We start from the raw sequence: 7,976 nt of genomic DNA on the forward strand, positions 1-7,976 counted from the left end.
GTACCTATCGCATAATGCAACTGTACTGTACTATTATTAATTTACAATCTTGAGAAAGTCTTTAAGACAAAACACATGTTGGCTGTATTTGAGGTACTTGGGGGATATTTTAATATTTTCTGCTGCTAGATCTCTGTTGTGCACATGGTAGACAGCAAAGAGGCCGACAGACATGGTGTCAGATGGGCTGCCTAAATTCAGTGGAACAGCCCATGCAATGGGCTAGCCAATGCCATGCACATGACTAAGAACCCTGTAAAAAAGGCTTTCCCAATAGCAGAGACATCTCTGTAATGGTGGATCAAACATGCACTTACCTGTAAGTAAGGTTGCGTTTGCCGAGTTAAGCTGATAAATGAATCGGCTTTTGTAGCTGTTTCTGTACCATCAACCTCTAGATGAGGTATTACATCTACAATATATTACTTGTGGGGTGATTGGTGTCACGTATTGAGCCCAGTAACACTTGCTAAAAATCCTTACAAATGATCTTTACATATGATACAATCAATTTTAATTGCTCCATCAACCTAATCTGCTATTCTCTTTTGAACGTTTTCACATTTTATGAAATATATTTGAGCATAACTGTTTTCTAATGGCTTCCTTCACCTCTGCATTTCTTAGACTGTATATGAAAGGGTTTAACATTGGGATAACAAATGCATAAAACACCGCAAATATCCGATCCTTTCCTAGGGCATAGCTTGACTTTGGCTGCAAATAAGCAAGCATGGCAGCCCCGTAAAACAAGGTGACCGAGGTAATATGAGAAGTACAGGTGGACACAGCTCTGTGCTTTCCCTCTGTAGATTTCATCTTCACAATTTTGGTGATGATGAAGACATAGGAAAACAGAATGAGCAGAAAAGGTAACAGCAGGTATGTAACCCCTGCCATATTTGTCACAATTTCTCTAGCAAAAGTGTCCGCACAGGATAGTCTCAGAAGTGGTGGAATATCACAGAAGAAATGGTGTATGTCATGAGACTTACAGAAAGGTAAATGAAATATGAACGTCGTCTGACACATTGAAAATACAAATCCTACAATCCAGGTAGTCAAAGCCAACAGAACACATTTAGATCTGCTCATAATAGTCATGTACTGGAGAGGCATACAGATTGCCACATAGCGATCAAGAGCCATGACAGCAAGAAGAAGACAGTCTGTGGTACCAAGGAAGAGAAACAAAAACATCTGGACAGCACAGCTCACAAAGGAAATGCTCTTGTCCTTCACAATTAAAAGTGTCAGCAGTTTTGGGACAGTGACGGTTGTAAAAGCAATTTCAATCAGCGACAGATTTTTTAGGAAATAGTACATGGGTGTATGAAGTGTGTGATCCACAGTAACAATAAAAAAGATGATACTGTTTCCCAGCAGGCTCAAGATATATATGACAAGGAATACAATGAAAAGCACACACTGCAGCTGTGAAGAAAGTTCGGAGAATCCAAGGAGAATGAATTCCTTCAGCAGCGTGACATTTGATTGCATCATTGGTTCAGCTAATGGATAGATAAGCAGGATGTTAGTTGGACAAGAGGTGAAACAGAGTCATAAAAAGCTCATGGCTATCTGAAGTTACAAAAGAATCTGCTTTTGGTAGAATCTGAAATTGTATTTAAGTACATATAAAGGTTACAGTTGTTCACATCTGTCTAGTAAATGCGGAGAACGACTGCCACACCACTCTTAAGGTGATGCTTATGGTCTCATACTTGTGACATTGAGCAAATGTAATATTCATTAAAGCTATTATTGATACCCATCTCTCATCAAGTTAATGTAGTACCTTCTGAATGAACTGTCTGAATAAATACTGACCTCACAAGTTTCACAAACAGCACATTTTGAAAGACAAACTGTTCATTTTTAAACCACCCATGAATGATTCTATATTCACAGTTCTGAATGTGGATTCTGAAGTCTCGAATTAGAGTCTGTACTCTAGGTTTGAAGCTCAGTACCTGTAGAGATCAAATCGTGTGAGCAAATTTGTTCAAGAAAATATGAAGCACTGAGTGCCTCCCTATGAAAATTTAGAAGAACGGTTGTGCTACACATTAAAACGTTTGCCCCACTTTGAAATTTGGAAGAATTTCGTGCTACACATTAAAATACATTATAACATTTAAATCATAGAAGAGCCCATCATGTTTCACATGCTACTAAGTGTGCCATCTGCTTGCCCATGTTCCGGTGAACATAATGGACATGGTTCTGAAATACATTCAGAATCTCTTCCCTCCAGTTTCATTTAACCTTCTATTACCAAAATATTTTCTGAAAGTACTGAATTCCCGTCTCACTCCCAAAAACTAGTGCTTCTATATGCTTCAACGAAATGCTCCAAGGAGTCCTAAAAGTGCATCCATTTCAACAGGGAACAAAAATAAAACATGCTCCATCAACTAACCCAGGTATTAAATGTCAAAACTTTCTTAGTTGGAACAATCAAATATTTTTCTATGAACAAAAGAAGATATTTATTTTGTAGTAAAATTTAATTTTATTAGAATTTCACATCATATCACAAAATGTAAAAGAAACCATGTCTATTTTGTAGTCCTTGCATTTTCTGAGTTACAACTTTGTAGTAGGGTGCTTCAGTACATTCTATTATATTTCATGTTGTCTCACATTCTAAACTAGTATACAACGGCGCTTCCTCTGTGGGAGCGGAGGAGTGTCGACCCCCTCAATACTGCTGAGCAGAAAGTATAAAAACTGAAATGGTAAGAAAATGATTTTATTACCATTTTCTTTTTGACACTTTCTGACAGGGCGGGTCCAGTGCGTTACTGCTGCTAATCATTGGCAGCACTGAAGAGTGGCCACTTAACTTTGCATTGTGCATGTTGGTTTGAACGGCTACCTTGCTATGGCCAAACCGACATGCAAAACTCAAACCTCTCCAACCCAGCTGTCTTGGACAGCTGGGTTGGAGAGCAGGCACAGGCCTACAGTGCCATTTGAAGCTTGGAGCCAGCCCACCTCAGCCAATCAGGACACTTTAGGGCAGCGTCTTGATTGGACAAGAGAGTTGGATGTGAAGCAGAACAACAAGAATGTACTGCAAAACAATGAGTGGCAGTCTAAGGTAAGTGATTTTTTTAATGTGTATATTTAAGTCAATGTGTGCATTACTATTTTATTGTTATGAGAGGTTAAACAACAATAGAATGGGGCAGGGTACAAACACCCTGACCCCCTAGGCCTGCTCAGGGGGTCCCACATGGACCCCCAGGGCCCAAAAAAGCATTATTTTAAAAACAAATCAGCCGAATTCGAGCTGGGGTTGCGTATCCGGCTGAGAAAAAATGTAAGCACCCAGGTGGGCCAGGTCCTGGGGGCACGCCTTATTATGTGGCGGGGGCCACGGAGGCCCCCGTGGACCGCGATCTTACTGGAGCTTTATTAATGATGTCTGGGAGAAATGGCCCCCCGCACCCCTGGGGACCGCCACCTCAACGGGGCTTTTTTAATAATTAGGGTGGGGGCACCTAGCGGGCCCCCTCAAGCCCCGGGGACCGCCGCCTCCCTGGGGCTTTTTTAATGATTAGGGTCAAGCCCCAGGGACTGCCACCTCCGTGGGGCTTGGCTTTAAAAAATAATGTGTGGGGGTAAAATGAAGGAAGAGGGGCCAGGCGGCCCCCTCCAGGAGCCCTCGATGGCTCTGGAGACCGCCACCCCCCAGGCAGGGCCGGCTCCTGCAATGTCCCGGGGTGCTGAACCCCGGGATATTGCCAATTGCTGGCAGAGTTGGAGCCGTGCGGCTCCCTCTCCTTCAATAAAGCAAAACAGATTGCTTTTGGGCAAGGGGAGCTGCATGTTAGCAGCTCCCCATGCTCAAAAGCAATGCCGGCTTCCGCAAGAGGCGGGGAGGCGGGGAGCCGGCTGGAACGTGGGGGCATTGATGCCCCACCACGGTCCCAATCACTGAGGTCCCCGGGGCCAAAAGTGGCCCAGGAGGGGGCCACATGGCCCACCCGCCTCTGAAACAATTATGGACCCCGGGGATGGGGTGCCCGGGGCCATAATTGCCCTGAGGAAGGGGGCACGCGGCCCCCCCTCCATATAAATAAATATTTTTAAAAATAAAGAAAGTGTGACCATGCCCTGGGGATGGAGTCCCCGGGCCAAAATTGGCCTCGGGAGGGGGACCACGCTTAACAAAAAAAAAATTAAATAGGGTCAGGACCTGAGGGATGGGTTCCCTAGGGCCCATAAAAGTCAAAAAGGGGGGCCACACAGCCCCCCTTGTTAAAAAAATAAAAATAATAATCTGGCATCTTGTTGGTGACCACACCCCCTTCCTCCACCACTCTGCAAACTCCAAACTGTGATGTGTGAGTGTCTGATTAGGTGTATGTGTGCAAATGATAGCGCGGTATTGATGAGTGACTGTATGTATGAGTGACTGTATGGGTGAATGATTGGATGTGTGTGTGTAGTCATATGAATCAGTGAGTGAGTATGTAGTAACTGGTGTTGGTGTGTCTATGGTTTCGAAAATGGTACTCCGTATTTTTCCATGCAATTTTCCATAGGGACATTTAGCCAGGGCTACAGCCCGAACGGCTGAACGGAATTACACCAAATTTGGAAGAGAGGTAGAGTTAGGTTCGCAGATTGTGCTTTTTGTTAAATCGTGTAAATCCATTCAGTTGTTTCTGAGAAAATTAAAAGTAAAATCATAGCGATATCTAGAGGCGAAGTACTGCATGCGTGTGGAAATCCGTACAATTACGAGCACACACTGCATGCTGAATGGCTGTAATCTGTCTGTCAACACCCTAAACCAGGAAGTGTTGGCAGCCATCTTGTGCATTGCTAGAAACGAGTCACAAGAAAACAGTAAAACAAATTAGAGAAATAAGGAAAGGGGGCAGGATAGAAACATGTTGACCCCCTAGGCCTGCTCAGGGGGTCCCACATGAATCTTTAGGTCCAAAATTATTTTTTGAATAAAAAAATCGCGGGGTATGCGTATTGTACGCGTACATGGTGGAAAAGGAAAAAACTAGAAGACTGTTTTATTCTTAATTAGCCCCCGCTAAATCCTGGGTGAATTTTTTTTCCATAATGGGGGGCTTGTAAGGCACTCTGAGACCCGGGGAAAGGCACCCCCTGGGGTTTTATTTTGAAGTATGGACGTGGGGAGCCGTCTGGGATTGTGGGGGCATTGCGGCTAAAAAAAACCTGTTCTTTTTGAGAACTAACTTTACTGGTTAAAAAAAGAGCTATATTTCTATGATAGTATGTAAAACTTTCCATTTTTTTGTGTACCTTCAAGTTTGCCAAGCAAAGCTGTCTTCCCTTCAGGTATTAAATTTGCGCTTTCTTTTCCCGGGCTGTGTGTGTCATCCGCTGCTATACTTTTGTAATATATTAATAATCATATTCTATCTACATTTATTTGAAAAGTAAATCCATGAGATTTCCTGCCACAGACACCACGGTGTTTGTCCTTGGCCTCCGATATTATCAGATTTGGTCACACGCATACCTAAAAACTAATTTGAAGCACATAAGCCACAGCCATTACAACGCGTGTCCGTCTCCACAAAGCCATTATCATGCTTATGCCTTTATCATGCATGGTAAATGTATAGTAGTTGTAAAAGCATGCATGGTAAAGCCATATGTGTCAGTAAGCCACATCTCTTTTTTCCTCGATCAGGGTGAGACAACAATGCATTTTTAGCGCCGAGACGCCCATGGGTAATTGTACGCGCTTTATAAATATCATAAACATAAACATAAACATGTGTGCTAATGGCTTCATGGTGACGATCACGCGTGCTTATGATCGCGTTGTAATAGTTGTTTCCCCCCAGGACACTGTAGAAACCGGGTCTGGGTGTGGCGGTCTCCAGGGCATCAGGCGGTGGGCCACGCAGCCTCCCTCACACTATATAGAAATCTCCGGGTGGTGGTCGTTTTCGTGGTTTGAGGGGCGTCATTGAGGCCCACAAAGTTAATTTTGTAGGGGGGTAGGTTTGCACGTGAAATTATTGCAAGAGGTTTGTAAATGTGGTACACATTTTTTTTGTTTTACTTTGTTTTCTTTTCTATGTTGTAGTCCATCCAGAGAAAGTATAAGTTATTGTACAGCTAGTACTTTTCAACCCTACTGTCAAACATCGTACTATAGTATTTCAAATTAAAAATATTTTAGTTGTGGACCGTCCCCCTCACCCAAATACAACAAGTATATAGTTTTTTTTATTAACTTTTATTAAAACAACAATAACTGTAAAGGTAACTTAAAGATAATTTAATAAACATCTATAAAAAAAAACTTTAATAAAACAGTATTAAAAACAAATTTTGATGTGGACTCCAAAAGACGTTGAGTAGGTAATCTGCAAAAGGAAAAAGAAAAAAAAAGGGTTTAAAGTTATGTAGATGTGACTAAATAGGGTGAAGTATTACAAGTGAAGGTAACAGTACGATTTTACGTATGCAGTGTGCGTAGTACATTTCACTTCTGTTATAGTCCCGCGTTCAATTGGTGTCTATATGGAAGTGCCTACTGCGTTACTGACACAAAAGTGCACAACGGGATTGTAAATACGCCGACTTATTTCTAATGCATTGCAATGGAGGGATTGTATATCTAGGACGCTGTGCTTACCTTGTATATTTAGTGCGGTCAAACACTGCGGCCACCAGAGTTCACAACTTGAAGACACCTTTGCTTCTACACGTCAAAGTAGACAGCAGTGTCTATAACTTTAAAAGAGAAAGAGAAATTATGTCATAAAGAGTGAGAGAGAGAAAGAGAGAGAAAACAACATTGAAACTGTTTCGCAGAGTCTGGAGTTGAGATTTTTTCTTGAAAAGTCAGACGCAGATTTACAAGCTCCTTGCGGGGGGGCTTAACTTCAAGGAAAAAGAATAGTGGAGCTGCAGCAGCTGTAAGGCGGGACATCAAAGTCTCATTAACAAGCAAAATGTCTTTAAAAGACCTGTGAAGTACTCAGGTGCGACTGTGTGGGCCCAGGAAGCTATCTTATCTTAGCTGAAGCCCTGTTAACCCAATGTGTTTTTTGCACGCCTGCTGCATACTACACATTCTCTCCTTTCTCAGATAACTTGTAGTTCTTTCGGAAACACGCTTCTTTGCTCACCTTGTGCCATTGCCGTTGTACTTCTTACATAATCCATCGTGAAGCTCTACATCTAAAAGACATAAAAAGAAAGATGTTATGATTGGTAATTGCCGGAATAAAGCTTTATTGACTGACTGACTGTTAATTGTTACCATATTAATTTTGAGTTAGATAACATTGCGCTTTTATACACGTTCACTGTCACATTTCTACGAACTGTTTGTATTGGTAATATTCCGGACATTTCAGCGATTATAAAATCGTTACTGCTATTGGGAAAAAAATGTATGCATGTAAATTAATACACTATATAGGAGTGTGTTCCTCAAAAATACTAAGTCGCGTTTTTGTATCTAGTCTGCTACAACCCTGTGATTCCCTCCGATGCGTACTCAAGCCTCACTGCTCACATTTTCGTGGATAAGACACCTTCTGCATGATGTAGACCCGATCTCCAACAAAGAAGTCTCATACGTGGTGCCGAGTCTTGATATCTCTATGGCTAACGACATACTCGTGCTCCCATCATCATCATCGCAGGTTCTTCACCAGCTCAGTGCTTCGGGCACCACTAACTAAGTGACCACAGAGGCCACGTATGTAGTAGTGGGCCCCTTGTTCGGTGCTTTGGGAACAACTCTAAAATGGCGAACAACACGTGCGCTCCGTCTTTTTTATACATCGGGTCACGTGTGTAGTGACGAATGTACTAGATGGGTGTGGTGTGGGTGTATACCAGACATGAGGGAGTGTGTGTGTGTCGATCTGACAACTAGACCTGCAACTAAGAAATCACTACCATCACATACTGTTGTTGTGTTACCCTGGTAGCCTGAGAGCGGCTTTCTTTTT

At 42.4% G+C, this 7,976-nt stretch overlaps 1 protein-coding gene across 1 annotated transcript; it reads right to left on the reverse strand.

Moving 5' to 3' along the window:
• Positions 1-558: 558 nt before the first annotated feature.
• On the reverse strand, positions 559-1,503 carry LOC144752769 (olfactory receptor 10A4-like). Its single transcript, XM_078640622.1, has one exon. The coding sequence runs from the start codon at positions 1,501-1,503 to the stop codon at positions 559-561; it is 945 nt and encodes a 314-aa protein (XP_078496748.1).
• Between the last annotated feature and the right edge of the window lie 6,473 nt (positions 1,504-7,976).

Source organism: Lissotriton helveticus, chromosome 5_1 (genome assembly GCF_964261635.1).
Source record: "Lissotriton helveticus chromosome 5_1, aLisHel1.1, whole genome shotgun sequence".
Classification (NCBI taxonomy): domain Eukaryota; kingdom Metazoa; phylum Chordata; class Amphibia; order Caudata; family Salamandridae; genus Lissotriton; species Lissotriton helveticus.

Coding starts and splice junctions, on each gene's coding strand:
- LOC144752769 (XM_078640622.1), bottom strand. CDS start 1,503: ATGATGCAATCAAATGTCACGCTGCTGAAGGAATTCATTCTCCTTGGA.